Source organism: Heterodontus francisci, chromosome 4 (genome assembly GCF_036365525.1).
Source record: "Heterodontus francisci isolate sHetFra1 chromosome 4, sHetFra1.hap1, whole genome shotgun sequence".
Classification (NCBI taxonomy): Eukaryota; Metazoa; Chordata; class Chondrichthyes; order Heterodontiformes; family Heterodontidae; genus Heterodontus; species Heterodontus francisci.
This window is the reverse complement of record NC_090374.1, coordinates 117,168,066-117,186,653: the sequence shown is the minus strand read 5'-3', so window position 1 is coordinate 117,186,653 and position 18,588 is coordinate 117,168,066. Positions and strand designations below refer to the sequence as shown.

Below are 18,588 nucleotides of genomic sequence, written 5' to 3'. Positions count from 1 at the left end.
GATACTTTAGATAAGCAGCAGGAACCTTGCCAGTCTAGTGCTCTGTAATAGAATGCTGTGCTGTTTTCACAGCACCCTGTGAAAACTTGGGGGTCCTTAGTCTTTGGTTTTGCTAACTTGTGCCTGAGCTCTTGCATAAATGGGATGCATCCGTGTGTGAGCAGGGTGGAGGGAAAGATGAGTGTGCACACTGGATCAAGTATACAGAAATTCTACAGCTAGTGCTCATAGACTCAAACACATCCTTGTGCATGTCAGACAGCTGGGCTGACCAAAAAAAATGGATTTGCCATGACAACAGGCAAATGTTAGAATTACAACTGCAAACACTGACAAAAGTCAGCACTAATACCTGCTGCTCCTGAGGATCTTGGCAGCAATCGAGCTTTGGTGAGTAGGTCAATGTACAGGCTAGTAAAAGAAAGACATGGGTATTGACCCTTTACTCCTGTGAAAGTGATGTTCTTGGTCTCAGTGGCCAGGAGTCTGAAACTGTCAAAGGTGCAGAGGATCTGGAATCTGCCTCTTCCATCTCTTTCATGATGCCCATGATTATCACCAAGAAGTACCCACACCTCAACCTATATTCCATTGATATTGTAACAAACATTTCTAAATTCATTTGACAAAGGGTCCAATAAGCAAAAAAAAATCCAAGCTGTCTCATGCCGTATAGCAGATATGACTGCAATGTGACCTTTTCTACAGGTTGTTATTATATGTACAGGGACACTGCCTATTGAAGCTGCTTTTATTTACACAAATTGATACTTTGACTTTGTCTCCGAATAACTAGGTGGTAACAGCAAAAGTAGCCCTTCTGCATATATTTGGATAAATTAAGTGAACATAAGTACAATAAATTTTAAACAATCACAATGAATGGCTTGGTTTTAAGGTAAAATACATCAGCTAAAAAAAGTAGAAATATTGCTATCATAACCAGCCATGGCCAATTCTATTATCACTTGTATGTATTTAATTTATAAAAAAGCATTATAGTTTTGGTAGCATTAGACTATCCGATGGCTCTGCTCTTTGTTGTCATTAAATCATTGAGGTTTCATTTATGAGAAATACCAGTGGAAATAAATCACATGTACCTGTGCTGGGTAACAATAAATTACTGACTCTATCACATTCATGGGCCTGGATTTTGTACAGGAGGCGGGGCTCCTGTCACTGGGCCAAAAAGGCACGTGAACCTCCACCTCGACCTTTCCGCGTCCCACCGGCACGGTCCTCTGTTGTTCCGGAGGTGAAGTGTTCGGCGCCAGGATCTCCATTCCTTTAAAGAGGGGATCCCGCCTCCAAGAGCTGCTGGCTAATCACAGAGCCAGCAGCTCAGCAGCATCGGCAGTGCCACCGGGAGTGGTGGCTGCTGCCGGCACTGCTGAGGCCTTGGACCCAGGCCCTGTGCTGGAAACCAAACCTCAGGTAAGTGAGGCAGGGTCGTGGACCCAGGCCTTAAGGCCCCAGTGAGCAGTAGTGTGGGGGCAGGGGGCGGTTAGGCAGTGGACGATAAATCCAGGGGAGGGGGTTTCCTGGGAGATGGATTGTTTCCCAGCCGGGGCCCTCCGTGGGACAAAGATTGACCCCTGCTGTTAAAAATCAAAGATTCTAACCTAGATTTTTCTCAATCTCAGCTACTATCTCTGGAATGCTTTTCTCAATACTAATGTCAATGAAATTCTCAGGCCCCTCTGGTAGTTCCAGAGTGTCAAACTGAGACTGTAACAAAGAAAGTGACATGAAATGTCCTTTTCTACTTTCTAACCTCTTAGTAATCAATTCTATGGAGCCATGAAGGTGCACAAACAAAATCTCCTTGTTACAGTCAAGTTGTGATTGTTCCTGATTCTGTTCTGAATCTGTGCTGACAGTACTCTGCTCACCAGTCAGAATACTTCGATACATTTTCTTCAGAGAAGAGCATGCAAGGATCATATTTACTCCAAATGATTTTTCCCTGTGGTTGAAAAAAGAATTAAAACAATTAGATTTATCATAAGGAATATAGTAGAGACATTCAAATAATTTTAGAATTATTTGTAAATATTAGGGAGATTTTTTCACTTAATTCTATATTTATTCAGGCTTCACCATGTATTGTCACAATGACATCATAGGAACATAGGAGCAGGAGTAGGCCATTCAGCCCATCGAGCCTGGTCTGCCATTCAATATTATCATGGCGGATCAGCCACTTCAATGCCTTTTTCCCTACACTATCTCCATATCCCTTTACATCACTGGTATTTAGAAATCTGTCAATCTCTGTTTTAAACATACTCAATGACTGAGCTTCCACAGCCCTCTGGGGTAGAGAATTCCAAAGATTCACCCTCTGAGTAAAGAAATTTCTCCTCATCTCGGCCCTAAGTAGCTTCCCCTTTATTTTGAAATTGTGTCCCCTGGTTCTAGACTCCCCAACCAAGGGAAACATCTAACCTGCATTACCCTGCTGTCGTGGACTTGTAATTATTTTTCTCCTTGGATTAAAAACAGTGTGTGTGCCTTTAAGACTCTTTTTAAAAACAGTGCACCTTTCAGGGAGAGAAGGTTTTGGAGACACAATGTGCCAAAGCTGCATTTTTGTTACCCTGGGCAACAGCAGGAGAGAGAAAAGTCACATGATAATGCTTCCACTTGGCTATGTGAGGAACTGGCAGAAACCAGCTGAAACCAGTTGATTTGGAGAGACTTTCCAGTGAAGCGTACTGAAGAAAGCTATTTCTTCTCAGCAAAAATTCTACCAAGGAACTTGGCTTGTAAGCCAAGTTAATTCCCTAAGTAAAGAAGAAAAGTCTTCTTTTTCAAGAAACTGTTCGTATTGCTGTGCTCATTGTTCAAAGAATTATTTAATGCTTGCTGCAGCCGAAGAGTTGAATGTCTATCCACTGAAGGACTATTTTCATCAAATCCACGTGAAGACTTCGAGTGACCTTTGATTATTTTCACATTAGAAGAGCTCATCAATCAGGAACCTAACCTACAAAAACTTACTTATTTTATTTATTCTTAAGAGACAGCTAATATTTTAAAACTCCACTTTTAAAAACTGGTTAACTGTTAGTTTTTGAGTGTGTGTGTGTGAATGCGAGAGTTTGGTTAAAATAAGAAGTTATAAGGTCTTTAGACATAGGTTTATCTCAATAGTGTTTAAGATTTAATTTTTTAAATAAAAAGTTAATTTGTTGTCTAAAGATACCTGGTTTGGTCTGTTTCATTCTGGGGTTACCAGAGTGTTTATTTTGGCTGTTTGTCGATTGGGTGTGAAAGCTTAATAATATGCTGTGACCTGTGGAGTGACGGGACTGAATTGACAGTGTGTTGCTCCCACCGTGGTTGTAACACTGTATATTCCTTTAAGTATTTTGTAGGTTTCAATGAGATCACCTCTTATTCTTTGAAACTATAGAGAATACAGGCCCAGTTTCCCCAATCTCTATTCACAGGACAGTCCCACCATCCCGGGAATAAGTCTGGTGAACCTTCGTTGCACTCCCTCTATGGCAATGATATCCTTCCTAAGGTAAAAAGACCAAACTGCACACAGTATTCCAGGTGTGGTCTTACCAAGGTTCATTACAATTGAAGGAAGACGTCACTACTCCTGTACTCAAATCCTCTTGCAATTAAAGCTAACATACCATTAGCCTTCCCAATTGCTTGCTGCACCTGCATGTTAGCTTTCAGTGACTTATTGACAAGGTCCCCTTTTACATCTACACTTTCTAATCTCTTATGCATTTAAGAAATACTCTGCACATCTATTCCTCCGACCAAAGTGGATAGCCTCACATTTTTCATATAATATTCCATCTGCTATATTCTTGCCCACTCTCTAAGTCTGTCTAAATCCCCTTGAAGCCACTTTGCATCTTCCTCACAACCCCACCTAGTTTTGTGTCATCCGTGAACTTGGAAATATTACATTTGGTCCCCACATCCAAATCATTGATATATATTGTGAACAGCTGGGGCCCAAGTACTGATCCTTGTGATACCCCACTAGTCACAGCTTGCCAATGCAAGAACGACCCATTTATTCCTACTCTCTGTTTATGCCTGCTAACCAATCCTTGATCCATGCCAGTATACTACCTCCTATCCCATGTGCTTTAATTTTGCTAACCAACCTCCTGTGGGGGACTTTATCAAAAGCCTTCCGGAAATCAAAGTATGCTATGTCCACCGACTCCGCTTTATCAATTCTGTTAGTAACATCCTCAAAAAATTCAAATAGATTTGTCAAACATGAAATCCATGTTGACTCTGCCCAATCAGATCATTATTATCCAAGTGTCCATTTATCACATCCTTTAGAATGGATTCTAGCATTTTCCCAACGACTGGTGTAAGGCTAACAGATCTGTAGTTCCTTGCTTACTCTCTCCCTCCTAATAATAACCTTCCTAATAATATGAATTTCCTTCAATTCCTCATTCTTCCTAGTCCCTTGATCTCTAATTCTGGAAGATTTCAGTGAAGACAGACACAAAGTAATCATTTAACTTCTCCGCCATTTCTCTATTCCACATTATAAATTCTCCTGACTCTGCCTGGAATGGACCCACATTTGTCTAAGCCAACTGTTTCTTTTTTACATACCTATAGGAGCTTTTACAGTCTATTTTTATGCTTTTTGCTAGTTTACATTCATATTCTATTCTCCCTTTCTTGGTCCTCCTTTGCTGTATTCTAAAATCCTCCTAATCCTCAGGTTTACTACTATTTCTGGCAACTTTATAGGTCTTTTCTTTTAATCTTATATAATCCTTACTTGCTTTGTTATCCACAGTTGACTGCCTTTACCTTTGGGGTTTATGAGCCTTGAAGGAATGTATAGCTACTGTAAACTATGTAATATTTCTTTAAAGACTATCCACTGCCTATGTACCGTCATACCTTTTAATGTATTTTACCAATCCACCTCAGCCAATTTGCCCCTCATACCTTCAGAATTTCCTTTGTTCAAATTTAACACCCTGGCTTCAGATTGAACTACCTCACTTTCAAACATAATGCAAAATTCTATCATATTATGGTCACTCATCCCTAAAGGTTCTTATACAACAAGATTATTAATTAGCCCTTTCTCATTACATAATACTAGATTTAAAATAGCCTGTTCTCTAGTTGGTTCTTCAACATACTGGACACAGCTGAAGTACTGTGTACAGTTCTGGTCGTCACACTGTAGGAAGGATGTGATTGCACTGGACAGGGTGCAGAGGAGATTCACCAGGATGTTGCCTGGGCTGGAGCATTTCAGCTGTGAAGAGAGACTGGATAGGCTAGGGTTGTTTTCCTTAGAGCAGAGAAGGCTGAGGGGAAACCTGATTGAGGTATACAAAATTATGAGAGGCATAGATAGGGTAGATAGGAAGAAACATTTTCCCTTAGCGGAGGTGTCAATAACCAGGGGGTATAGATTTAAGGCAAGAGGTTTAGAGGGGATTTGAGAAAAAAATTTCTCACCCTGAGGGTGGTTGCAATCTGGAACACATTGCCTGAAGGGGCGGTAGAGGCAAGAACCTTCACAATATTTAAGTAGTATTTAGAAGAGAACTTGAAATGCCATAGCATACATGGCTACGGGCCAAGTGCTGGAAAATGGGATTAGAATAGGTGCTTGATGGCCAGCATGGACACGATGGGCTGAAGGGCCTGTTTCTGTGCTGTATAACTCTATGACTCTAGCAAACCATCCCTAACACACTCCAGAAAATTGTCGTCCAGAATATTAGTGCTCATTAAGTTTACCCAGTCTATATGCAAATTGAAGTCACCCATGTTTACTGCATTACCCATGCTACATGCTTCTCTAATCTCCTGATTAATACCACACTCCTACTACTGTTTGGACTAGAAACAACTCCTACCAATGTTTGCTGTCCCTTGCTGTTTCTTAGCTCCACCCAAACAGATTCCACATTTTGTTCTTCTGATCTGAGATCCTCCCTTACTAATGTACTGATCACATTCCTTATCAGCGCAACACCACCTCCTTCTCCTTTTTGCCTGTCATTCCTAAATGTTGAATATTCTTGAACATTCAGTTCCCAGTTTTGGTCACCCTGTAGCCACGTTTCCTTTATGCCAATTAGATCATACCCATTTACCTCTATTTGTGCCTTTAAATCATCTAACCTTGCTGCGAATGCTGCATGCATTCAGGTAACCTTGTTCTTTTGACATTCTGCATTCTAAGCCTGGTTGATGCTCGCCTTTGTTTCGCCTGCCTTCTAATGTCACTTGCTACTTTTCTACATCCTGTTACCAGCTTTACTTCCTTCCAATTTGAGCTACCCTTCAGGTTCCCATCCCCCTGACAAACTAGTTCAAACCCTCCCCAACAGCACTAGCTAATCTCCCTGCAAGGATATTAGTTCCAGTCCTGTTAAGGTGTAGCCCGTCCATTTTGTGCAGGTCTCACCTGCCCCAGAACCGGTCCCAATGCCTCAGAAGTCTGATGCCCTCCCTCCTGTACCAATTCTCCATCCACGTGTTCAATTGATCAATCCTTCTATTTCTACGCTCACTCGCACGTGGCACAGAGAGTAATCCTGAGATTACTGCTTTGGAGGTCCTGTTTTTTAATTTCCTTCCTAAATCCCTAAAATCTGTTTTCAGGACCTCATCCCCCTTCCCACCTATGTCATTGGTACCAATGTGGACTACGACCTATAGCTGTTCACATTCCCCCAGTAGGATGTCCTGCAGCTGCTCCGTGATATCCTTGATCCTGGCACCACCAGGGAGGCAACACACCATCCTGGAGTCACGTTTACTGCCACAGAAAGGCCTGACTGATCCCCGATCACTATTACTCTTCCAATCTTCTTCCTCCCCTCCTGTGCAGCTGAGCCACCCGTGCTGCCATGGACTTTGCTACTTTGCTCTGGCTGCACTCCCGAGGAACCATTGCCCTCACCAGTATCCAAAATGCAAAACCGATTAGCAAGATAGACTCAGGGGACTCCTGCGCTGCCTGCCTGGTTCTCTTAGACTGCCTGGTGGTCACCCATTCCCTCTCTGCCTGCATGCTCCTATCCTGCAGTGTGACTACCTCCCTAAATGTACTATCCACATAGTCCTCCACCTCGCAGATGCACAACAGTGACTCCAGCTGGAGTTCCGAAACCCGGAGCTCAAGCTTCTGTAGCCGTGACACTTCCCACAGATGCGTTCATCTAGGATGCAGTACATCAGTACCAAAGTTATAAGAAGTTTCTGACCAGGTTTAACCCAATAAAATCCAATAACTAAATCTGCCCCCAAAATTCAGTTCCAAAATTTGGGTTGAATGTAATGTAAGAATATGTTAACATTGTTTTTGGCCAATGTTAATCAAGCAACCATCAAGGTTGGTGGCAAACTAGTAAATCATCTGACAAGAAAATGAAGATCTTGTGACCAAAAACAAAAAGAAAGCAGAAAAAAGCAGCAATGACGATCATCACTGTCCAGTCCATATAGATGTAGGCGCTGACAGACAGAACAAGAGATGCTAGTTCTGTGGGATCTAGTATGTTTGATGGAAGCAGTCTCTGTTGTGCCACTTTGATGTGGGTAAGAACCAGAATGTAAGAGTGTGGCACTGAAGAGTCAGTTGTGAGTATAACAGATACTACAAACACAAGACAGTCAACCACTGTTTGCCTAACCATTAAGCATTCATTGTTTAAACCTTGTAATAATCTCACTCATCTTTAAGTTTTGGTACAAGAAGGAATCCCTATAAAATTCGCATCCAAAGCTCCAACATCAACTGAGATTAGATCAACATAGAAAGGCAGCTTTTGACAGTGCTGTATGGATTCAAGAAATTCCAACATTTCTCTATGGGAGAAAATTCATAGTGGAGGGTGATCTTTATCTACTAAAACAGATCTACAAGAAAAATCTATGTAGAGCACCAGCAAGACTACAGGGGTTACTCCTGCGGCTTCAGTTATGATCTCACTCTGAAATACAAACCAGGAAGAGAAATGGTGCTGGCAGATACCTTATCTCCTCTGTCACCACATGAAAAGCACGAGATAAAAGATCTAGGTGTAAAGATACATCACCTAGTGAATGTGATGCCACCAAAATTGAATCAAATCAGAGATGAGACCAGTAAAGCTGAAGAGTTACAGATGTTCTCTCAGCAAGCAGGGATGGCCGGATAAGATGCAGCAAACACCATCAGTAATACAGCAGTACTGGTCAATCAGAGATGACATCTCACTAGAAGATGGTGTTCTGCTGGCTGGATCCAGAATCGTCATGTCCAAAACGATGCAGAAAGAACTTCTCCAGAAGATATGTGAAAACCACATGGGAATAGAAAAGAGTAAGCTTAGAGACAGATCAGCTGTGTACTGGATAGGCATTTACAAAGACATTGAAAGAATGGTATCTATATGCAGTGTATGCCAGAAATATAGAAATAAACAGCCAAAAGAGGAAACGATGGTTAGTGAAGTACCACTGAGACCATGGCATACTGTGGGAGCTGACTTTTTCATGCACAATCAAGAATGGTATCTTACAGCACCAGACTATTATTCAAAGTTCCCATTTATCAGAAAGGTAAAAAATTTGAGAGCTCCAACAATCACCACAGCAGTACGAGTCCTGTTTGCAGAGCAAGAGATTCCAGAAAGGGTGAAATGTGTTAATGGAATCCAATTCACCTCCAGAGAGTTTAGGTAGTTTACTGAACAGTATGGATTCAACATCACAATCGCATCACCACAGGGGGAGGTGGTGGCGTACTGGTATTGTCACTGGACTAGTAACCCAGAGACCCAGGTATTGCTCTGGGGACATGGGTTCGAATCCCGCCACAGCAGAAGGTGGAATTTGAATTCAATTAATAAATCTGGAATTAAAAGCTAGTCTAATGATGGCCATGAAACCATTGTCGATTGTTGTAAAATCCCATCTGGTTCACTAATGTCCTTTAGGGAAGGAAATCTGCTGTCCTTACCTGGTCTGGCCTACATGTGACTCCAGATCCACAGCAATGTGGTTAACTCTTACATGCCCTCGAAATGGCTTAGCAAGCCATTCAGTTCAAAGGCAATTAGGGATAGGCAATAAATGCTGTCCTGGCCTGCAATGCTTACATCCCATGAATGAATTTTAAAAAAATTACACAAGGGGCCATGGTTTTATAGAAAGACACGTCCAGACGGTCAAGAAGACCCTCATAAAAAGCTGAGAGACAAGGGTAGACCCAAACCTTGCTTTGTCAATCCGAGCTCAAGGCCAACATGAAATTGTCTGCAGAGCTATTGAATGGCAGAAAATAAACACTCTGCCAAGCAAGATACTTCCTCCAAATGACCATGTTACGGTCAAGTGAGGAGGGGTTGAAGGGCTTCCCTCTTTTCCCTCTTCTTGTTTGACCACAACAGATCTAATTCTTTCTTAAAGTGGATATACTGGCCAATTCAGTCGGTGTTTGACTACTTACTTGCTACGATCATAAGAACCAATTCTCGTACTTCTGAAGAAGGGTCACTGACCTGAAACGTTAACTCTGCTTCTCTCTCCACAGATGCTGCCAGACCTGCTGAGTATTTCCAGCATTTCTTGTTTTTATTTCAGAATTCCAGCATCTGCAGTATTTTGCTTTTATGTGTCATATAAGAACCAATTGGACAGGTTTTCTTGAGTTTAACAAAGAAACAGGTTAACTTTATTGTACCTAAACCAAACTAATAAAAAAAAACAACCCGCCAACTTTCATTCACACACACACTAGAGGTTGACAGACACACAAATAGGTTACAGAGTGGGGAAAGGTAGATTGGTTGAGATAGCGTCCATAGAAAAAAGGGGTATACAGTCTGTGGTATTTGGTGATTCGCCTGGCTTCTTGCTGAATTTGGTGATCCTGAGGCTTTTAGTTTAAAGAGGTAGATAACTGATTTGGTGGGTCTCTTGGAGACAGTGATGTGGATTATTTCCTCCAGCAGGGTTTCTGATTGTAGCCAGAGTATGCAAAGGTGGTCAGTCAATAGGCAAGATTTAAAAACTTTCAAGCTAGAGTAGAGAGAGAGAGAGACCCCCAATCGGGTCTGCATGTGGCAGAGTTCAGTTGTTTCTCCTCTCTCTGCTACAGAAAGACACAAGCTTAAAACCAGAAGGCTTGTCACATGACAGTCACAGTCATTCAAATATAGCAGTTGGCAATATTTCTCTCTTGTTAAAATGAACAGGTAGTTCCTTTAAATTTCCTATGTCTTGGTTCTTGCTGAGGCATCAGCAGACATTTCGTCTCCCGCCTCACAAGCACTGCAGTGTAGGATACAGTGTTGCAAATTAGGTAGCCAACTTAAGCTGCCAGTAAAGTCATCCTTTTAGCTGGTCTTTAAAAAATGTTTTTTCAAAAAGTATAAATTCAGATCTCCAGTCAATGGATTAAAGAAAATTATCATTCAACAAAGCACATTGGTGTAATAACCATGAGGAAGTAAGATAACGAATCACTGATGCACAGGTAGAAGTAAGTCAGCACTTCAACAAAACTGGAAATCATTGCCCGAGTTGTTGAGAAGACAAATTGTTCATGTACAGACCCAATCCTGGAAACATGGAACCCAGCAAAAGTTGTTGGTAAAGCTGAGACTCCAAGATCATGCATCAGAGAGACTGAACCCAGTAAGCAGATAAGAAGGAACAGAGTCCATATTTGGCCTACTTCAGAACTGGCAAAGCAGAGATGGTCATCAGCAACATCACCAACAAGCAGTGCAACATTAGCAACATCACCAGCGAGTGACACAACTTCACCAATATCAAACACAACTTCTGCAACACCAGTAGCAACACACACAACATTGCCAGTACAGTGCACAAACTCATCACAGACAGGGATGCCAACAATCAAATCTACGAGAGGGAGGCACTACATCTTACCACTGGAACAATACTGTGAATAATGCTTTGAAAGAAAATGAGCTATAGAAGAGTTTTAAGGTGTTCAGAATTACAAGTTTAATTGTAAAAGTTGATTGTAAATTTTCTTTAGTAGCCTCAGGAAAAGAAAATGTTTGGAAAAATTATGCTGATAGTAAAAGCATTTTTTTTTTTAAAAGGGGGATGTTATATTGTTATATATTTTGTTACATTATCCCAAAATGATTGAGGATCTGTATAGTTCATGCATATGTATATCCATAATACCTGTTACAAAAGTCCTTCCGTTATTTTTAATATTTTAATTTTTTTGACAACTTGCGTTAAAACTGCAAAGGTTTCATGGATGTGTTTTTTTAAAACCAAGTTCACCAACAGGACAAGATGTTGTTTGAAAGCCACATGTGCTGGAGGCCACCTGTGATTTGGGCTCAGAAAGCAGCAGAACCCGCGGTGACCTGGAAAAAAAATGATTACAGAGAAGCCACATGTCATGGTTTATGGAGGTCAGGAGGTCGACTCACTGTTTGGGGTTTGAACATTTTTTTTTTGTTGTATGAACTGTTTGAAGACAGTTGGTGTTTTCCTGCCAGGAGAAAAGAAACCACCCAGCTGCCCTCCTTCACTACCTCTTTGAAGAAATCCTGTCAAGATCCACTGTGGAAAGAAAATCCCTGGTGCCCTACATCTCCCGAGGAGCTGGAAAAAAAATTCCTGCAATTCAAGTGTGTGCTGGCGGAAAAGCCTTGATGCCACATTTCTCCTAGAAAGCCTACTAGGATAATTCTCAACATCCCCAGAATGGACTACTTCGGAAACGATCCTAGTGACCCATCTCCATATACCCGGATGCCAGACCAAAAGAGGGACAAGTGACTTCCTTCCATGTCTTCTTTCTTTTTTTATCAAGAATTAGCAAGTATTTGGCCAAAGTAGGTTTTCTTTGCCTTTTTTTGGTAACAGACCACTGTAGAGTGAATTTCTGTCTTCTTTCAGTGTGTGAGAGTGTAGTTGCAGAATTTTTTAAAAGGGAACTTGCATATTTTAATCAGCATGTTTATGCTTTGCTTCGTTACTAGTTAAGTCTTGTTTTATAATAAACTGATAATTTTGTTGTTTATTAAAGAAACCTTGGTGCATTTTGTTCTGGGATTAAATAAAATAGAGTATATGATTGGCTGTATTGGTAACCGGGTAAACATTTAAATAGATGTTGTGATCTGTGGAGAAGTGGAACTAGAAAAGACAGTGCACTCCTCCCGCCTCCGTCGTAACATCTAATTGGGGGTTCGTCGTCCGGGATATCCAAAGTCGACGACATGCAATTGTAAGTGAGGTCGTACTAATTGAAAAGAGGAAAAGAAAAAACAGGTTTCTTATGCATTACAGTAAAGTTTACACTACAGGAATGTCTTTGACTGTTGCTACAACCTTTCTGGGGAAGGAGGATGTATCCCTGAGTGATTTGAGAAACGTAACCAAGGCTAGGCTAAAGGATTTGGCAGAATTGTTGGTGTTAAAGTTAAAACCAGGAGCTAAGAAAAGCAGACATAATTGCAGTGATAGCACAGCATTTCCAACAGAAGGCAAATCACATGGTTGTACAGTTGAATTAGCTAAAATTTGTTGCAGATGAGGCAGCTTGAACTTGACAAAGAAAAGGAAAAAGGAAATAGAGTTGGTAAAACTTAAATCTTGAATTTCAAAGAGCAAGTGAAAGAGAAGGAAGGGAATTCGAATTAAAAAAGATGGAACTAAGATGAAGGGGCAGTCTTAACTCCAGTGAAAATTTTGGTGGGGAAAGATCTGACTCCAGTCCAGGACCCAGTGGAGAGCTGTTTCAATTTGTACAAGCCCTCCCCAAATTTGTGGAAAGGGCATAGAGGCATTTTTCATTTCTTTTGAAAAGATAGCCAGTCAGATAAAGTGGCTGAAGGAAAGCTGGACCCTGCTTATGCAAAGCAGATTGACAGGCAGAGCTCATGACATTTATGCCATGCTTTCTGAGGAGGCTTCTGCAGATTATGAGATGGCAAAAAGGCTATTCCCGCTGTTTACGAGTTAATCCCTGAAGCCTACAAACAGAAATTTTGGAACCTTCAGAGACAGCCTAGGCAGACTTGAATAGAATTTGAGAGGGGAAAGCAAATTAATTTTGAACATTGGATGCGAGCAGTAAAGGTAGAGGCCACGTATGAGAACTTTAGAGAACTAATTCTCCTGAAAGAATTTAAAGAATTCACTCCCTCCGTTAGTAAGTACCCATGTAGAGAACCAGAAAGTTTCAACAGCCAGACAGGCAGAGGAAATCACTGATGATTACCAGCTTCTTTACAAGCCCAAACCCTTTGTACGTCACAAACCCGAGAAGGATAGAAGCTGGGAGGATGAAAGGAAGGAAAGTAGCCTGGGACAAGAAAGAACAGCTGGGAATGCCCCGGGATCTCCTCCTCAGGCCAGAAAGGAAAGTGCTGAGGGTGGAAGTGAGGTCCAAAAGCCAAAGTGTTACCATTGCCACAAGGTGGGACACCTTTGTGCAAAATGCTGGAAGTTGCGGGGTAAACTCATGGGACTTATTGGTGCGCACAAGGCCAATGTAGAGAAAGGGCCCTGACTGGGTGTATGACAGATCAGGCTGTAGTACTAACTGCAGCTGTAAGGTCAAGTACAAAAACCGCTGAGAGTGCGGGGGACATGAACAAGATACCCGAGAGTTATAGGGAATTCTTGTCTAAAGGAAAAGTAACTCCTTATCCCTCAAGTCAGGCAGGTAAATCTATAGTTATACTTAGGGATACAGGAGCCACCCAAACTCTTTTGCTGGGGAAAGGCATAACCAGAGAGCGCATTGAATGCCAAGGTTTTAGTGAATAGTATTGGCAGAGAGTATATACCCGTACCTTTGTATCGGGTGATATTGGAAAGATGTAAAGGTAACAGGGTTATAGTGGTGGGTGATTTTAACTTCCCCTATATTGACTGGGACTCACAGTGCTAGGGGCTTAGATGGGGCAGAATTTGTAAAGAGCATCCAGGAGGGCTTCTTGAAACAATACGTAGATAGTCCAACTAGGGATGGGGCCGTACTGGACCTGGTATTGGGGAATGAGCCCGGCCAGCTGGTCAAAGTTTCAGTAGGGGAGCATTTCGGGAACAGTGACCATAATTCCATAAGTTTTAAGGTATTTGTGGATAAGGATAAGAGTAGTCCTCGGGTGAAGGTGCTAAATTAGGGGAAGGCTAATTATAACAATATTAGGCAGGAACTGAAGAATTTAGATTGGGGGCGGCTGTTTGAGGGTAAATCAACATCTGACATGTGGGAGTCTTTCAAATGTCAGTTGATTAGAATCCAGGACCAGCATGTTCCTGTGAGGAAGGAGGATAAGTTTGGCAAGTTTCGGGAACCTTGGATAACGCGGGATATTATGAGCCTAGTCAAAAAGAAAAAGGAAGCATTCGTAAGGGCTGGAAGGCTAGGAACAGACGAATCCCTTGAGGAATAGAAAGACAGTAGAACGGAACTTAAGCAAGGAGTCAGGAGGGCTAAAAGGGGTCATGAAAAGTCATTGGCAAACAGGATTAAAGATAATCCCAAGGCTTTTTATACATATATAAAGAGCAAGAGGGTAACTAGGGAAAGGGTTGGCCCGCTCAAGGACAAGAAGGGAATCTATGTGTGGAGCGAGAGGAAATGGGCGAGGTACTAAATGAGTACTTTGCATCAGTATTCACCAAAGAGAAGGACTTGGTGTATGATGAGCCTAGGGAAAGGAGTGTAGATAGTCTCAGTCATCTCATTATCAAAAAGGAGGAGGTGTTGGGCGTCTTGCAAAGCATTAAGGTAGATAAGTTCCCAGGGCATGATGGGATCTGCCCCAGAATACTAAGGGAGGCAAGGGAAGAAATTGCTGGGGCCTTGACAGAAATCTTTGCATCCTCATTGGCTACAGGTGAAGTCCCAGAGGACTGGAGAATAGCCAATGTTGTTCCTTTGTTTAAGAAGGGTGGCAAGGATAATCCAGGAAATTATAGGCCGGTGAGCCTTACATCAGTGGGAGGGAAATTATTAGAGAGGATTCTTCGGGACAGGATTTACTCCCATTTGGAAACCAACAAACTTATTAGCAAGAGGCAGCATGGTTTTGTGAAGGGGAGGTCGTATCTCACTAATTTAATTGAGTTTTTTGAGGAAGTGACAAAGATGATTGATGAAGGAAGGGCAGTGGACGTTATCAATATGGACTTCAGTAAAGCCTTTGACAAGGTCCCTCATGGCAGACTGGTACAAAAGGTGAAGTCACACGGGATCAGAGGTGAGCTGGCAAGATGGATACAGAACTGGCTCGGTCATAGAAGACAGAGGGTAGCAGTGGAAGGGTGCTTTTCTGAATGGAGGGATGTGACTAGTGGTGTTCCGCAGGGATCAGTGCTGGGACCTTTGCTGTTTGTAGTACATATAAATGATTTGGAGGAAAATCTAGCTGGTCTGATTAGTAAGTTTGCGGACGACACAAAGGTTGCTGGAGTTGCGGATAGTGATGAGGATTGTCAGAGGATACAGCAGGATATAGATCGGTTGGAGACTTGGGCAGAGAAATGGCAGATGGAGTTTAATCCGGACAAATGTGAGGTAATGCATTTTGGAAGGTCTAATGCAGGTGGGAGGTATACAGTAAATGGCAGAACCCTTAGGAGTATTGACAGGCAGAGAGATCTGGGCGTACAGGTCCACAGGTCACTGAAAGTGGCAACGCAGGTGGATAAGGTAGTCAAGAAGGCATACGGCATGCTTGCCTTCATCAGTCGGGGCAAAGAGTATAAAAATTGGCAAGTCATGCTGCAGCTGTACAGAACTTTAGTTAGGCCACACTTAGAATATTGTGTGCAATTCTGGTCGCCACACTACCAGAAGGACGTGGAGGCTTTGGAGAGGGTACAGAAGTGGTTTACCAGGATGTTGCCTGGTCTGGAGGGCATTAGCTATGAGGAGAGGTTGGATAAACTCGGATTGTTTTCACTGCAACGACGGAGGTGGAGGGGTGACATGATGGAGGTTTACAAAGTTATGAGCGGCATGGACAGAGTGGATAGTCAGAAGCTTTTTCCCAGGGTGGAAGAGTCAGTTACTAGGGGACATAGGTTTAAGGTGAGAGGGGAAAAGTTTAGAGGGGATGTGCGAGGCAAGTTCTTTACACAGAGGGTGGTGAGTGCCTGGAACTTGCTGCCGAAGGAAGTGGTGGAAGCAGGTACGATAATGACGTTTAAGAGGCATCTTGACAAATACATGAATAGGATGGGAATAGAGGGATACTGTCCCTGGAAGTGCAGAAGGTTTTAGTTTAGGCAGGCATCAAGATCGGCGCAGGCTTGGAGGGCCGAATGGCCTGTTCCTGTGCTGTACTGTTCTTTGTTCTTTGGGTGCACCTAGAGTGTGACCCAATGTCTGGAACGGTAACTGTAGGAGTTGTCTATAGGTTGCCTGTAGACGGAGTTGACCTACTCCTGGGGAATGATTTGGCTGGAGTGAAGGTAGTAACTTCTCCAGTAGTCACGGAAAAACCAAGTGAAGTCAAAGAGACAGAACAGTTGCAGGAAAAGGCTCCAGCAATTTTTCCTTCACTTGTAGTGACCCAAGAAATTGTTAAATAAGTTCCACTGTCAGAGGTAAAAGTGACACCACGATCGATAGCCTGAACTTTCTCTGGGGATTTGGATAATCCAAAGGAAATATTCAGTAAGTCTTCTCTGATGAAGGCTCATCAAGCCAATCCAGAGTTAAATAAAGTGGCACAATCGGCTCTAACTGACGCTGAAGCAAAGGGAGTTCCAGGAGGCTACTATATTATAAATGGGATTCTGATGAGGAAATGGAAACCTCCTCACAGACCTGCGGATGAAGAATGGACGGTAGTTCATCAGATAGTAGTACCGCCCAAGTATCGCTGGGAAATATCAAGGATAGCCCATGAAATTCCTGGGACACGTGGGGATCTGGAAGACTCAATCACGTGTAAGCTGATTTTTTACTGGCCAGGTGTTTCCAAGGACGTGGTGCAGTTTTGTAAAATATGTTATATGTGCCAGACTATGGGAATACCGCAACCGGTCATAAAACCGGCACCTCTAATTCCCACACCAGATTTTGGGAAACCATTTAGTGTGTTGGTAGACTGTGTAGGACTTTTACCAAAAACAAAACGGAGACACCAATATATACTTACTGTCATGGATATGGCTGCTCAGTTCCCAGAGGTCATTCCCTTGAGAACAATTTCTGCTAAGGTAGTGGTAGAGAAGTTAACCCAGTTCTTCACTAGATATGAATTACCGATTGAGATTCAGTGGGATCAAGCTTCCAATTCAATGTCTAAAATTTTTCGTAAAGTTATAAATAATTTGGGTATAACACAGTTAATTTCTTCAGCACACCACCCACAACACAAGGAGCTTTAGAACAGTACCATCAGACCCTCAAAACAATGATCAGGGCAAACTGTCATGAATTTCCCCATGATTGGGATAAAGGGCCAGAATTTCTTTTGTTTGCCACTAGAGATTCACCTAATAAGTTTACCAGTTTTAGTCCTTTTGAATTAGTTTATGAACATGAGATAAGAGGTCCTCTAAAACTAATTAAAAAGAGAAGTTTTTAGAACAGAGGGACAAATCTTCTATGTTAGATTATGTATCCATGTTCTGGGAGCAGCTCACGAGAGCCTGCAAAGTAGCTCAGGAACACCTTAAAGCTTCCCAAACAACCAAGAAATGAGCAGACTAGCATATTAAGACCTGAACATTTCAACCAGGGGATGAGGTGTTAGTATTACTGCCTTTACAGGGTGAACTGCTGAAAGCACGGTTCAGTGGTCCATATAAAGTTGTCAAAAGAATTGGTAAAGTAAATTATTTGATTGACACCCCAGATCGCTCGAAAAAGAACTGGCTATGTCACATCAATATGTTGAAACAATATCATCGCCAAGAGGAGGATAAGCAAGAACAGGTATGTCAGACAGGGACAGTGAAAGATGAAAAGGATAATGAGAATGAGGTAGAAGGAGGCCTAGACCATTCTCAAATTGAATCTCCTACTATCCAGTTAGCTAATACTGAATTGTTAGATTGAACACTATGCTTTCATATTTAGATGCAGGACAGTGAAAAGACCTAACAGTGCTACTCACAGCATTTCAAAGGAGTCTGTAAGGACAAATCAGGATGTACAACCTTAGCCAGACATCATGTGGATGTAGGGGAATCCTTTCCTTTAAAACAGCATCCTGATCACTTAGATCCAGAGAAACAGGCCCAGGCGAAAGCAGAAATCCAATACATGTTGGAAAACCAACCAACTGAACCCATTCAAAGCAGCTGGAGTTACCCAATGGTGTTAATGCCTAAACCTGACTAGATGCTGCATAGACTACAGAAAGGTTAATGCAGTAACAAAGACAGACTCCTACCCAATTCCTCACTTGAAGACTGTATTGACAGAGTGGGCAGTGCCACGTTTCTTACCAAAATAGATTTGTTAAAGGGATACTGGCAGGTTCCTTTAACACCCCGAGCTAAAGAAATATCAGCCTTTGTCACACCAGACAGCCTTTCCCAATGCCATGTGATGCCATTTGGGCTACAAAATGCCCCAGCCACTTTTCAGAGACT

General features: G+C 42.2%; 1 protein-coding gene across 1 annotated transcript in view; it reads right to left on the bottom strand.

The window, feature by feature from the left end:
* Positions 1–733: 733 nt before the first annotated feature.
* LOC137369205 (probable gluconokinase) overlaps positions 734–18,588 on the bottom strand; it is a 36,076-nt gene continuing 18,221 nt past the window's right edge. Inside the window, exon 5 of the mRNA XM_068030018.1 lies at positions 734–1,969. Coding sequence (XP_067886119.1) covers positions 1,621–1,969 — 349 coding nt within the window. The 3' untranslated portion in view covers positions 734–1,620. The remainder of the gene's footprint in view (positions 1,970–18,588) is intronic.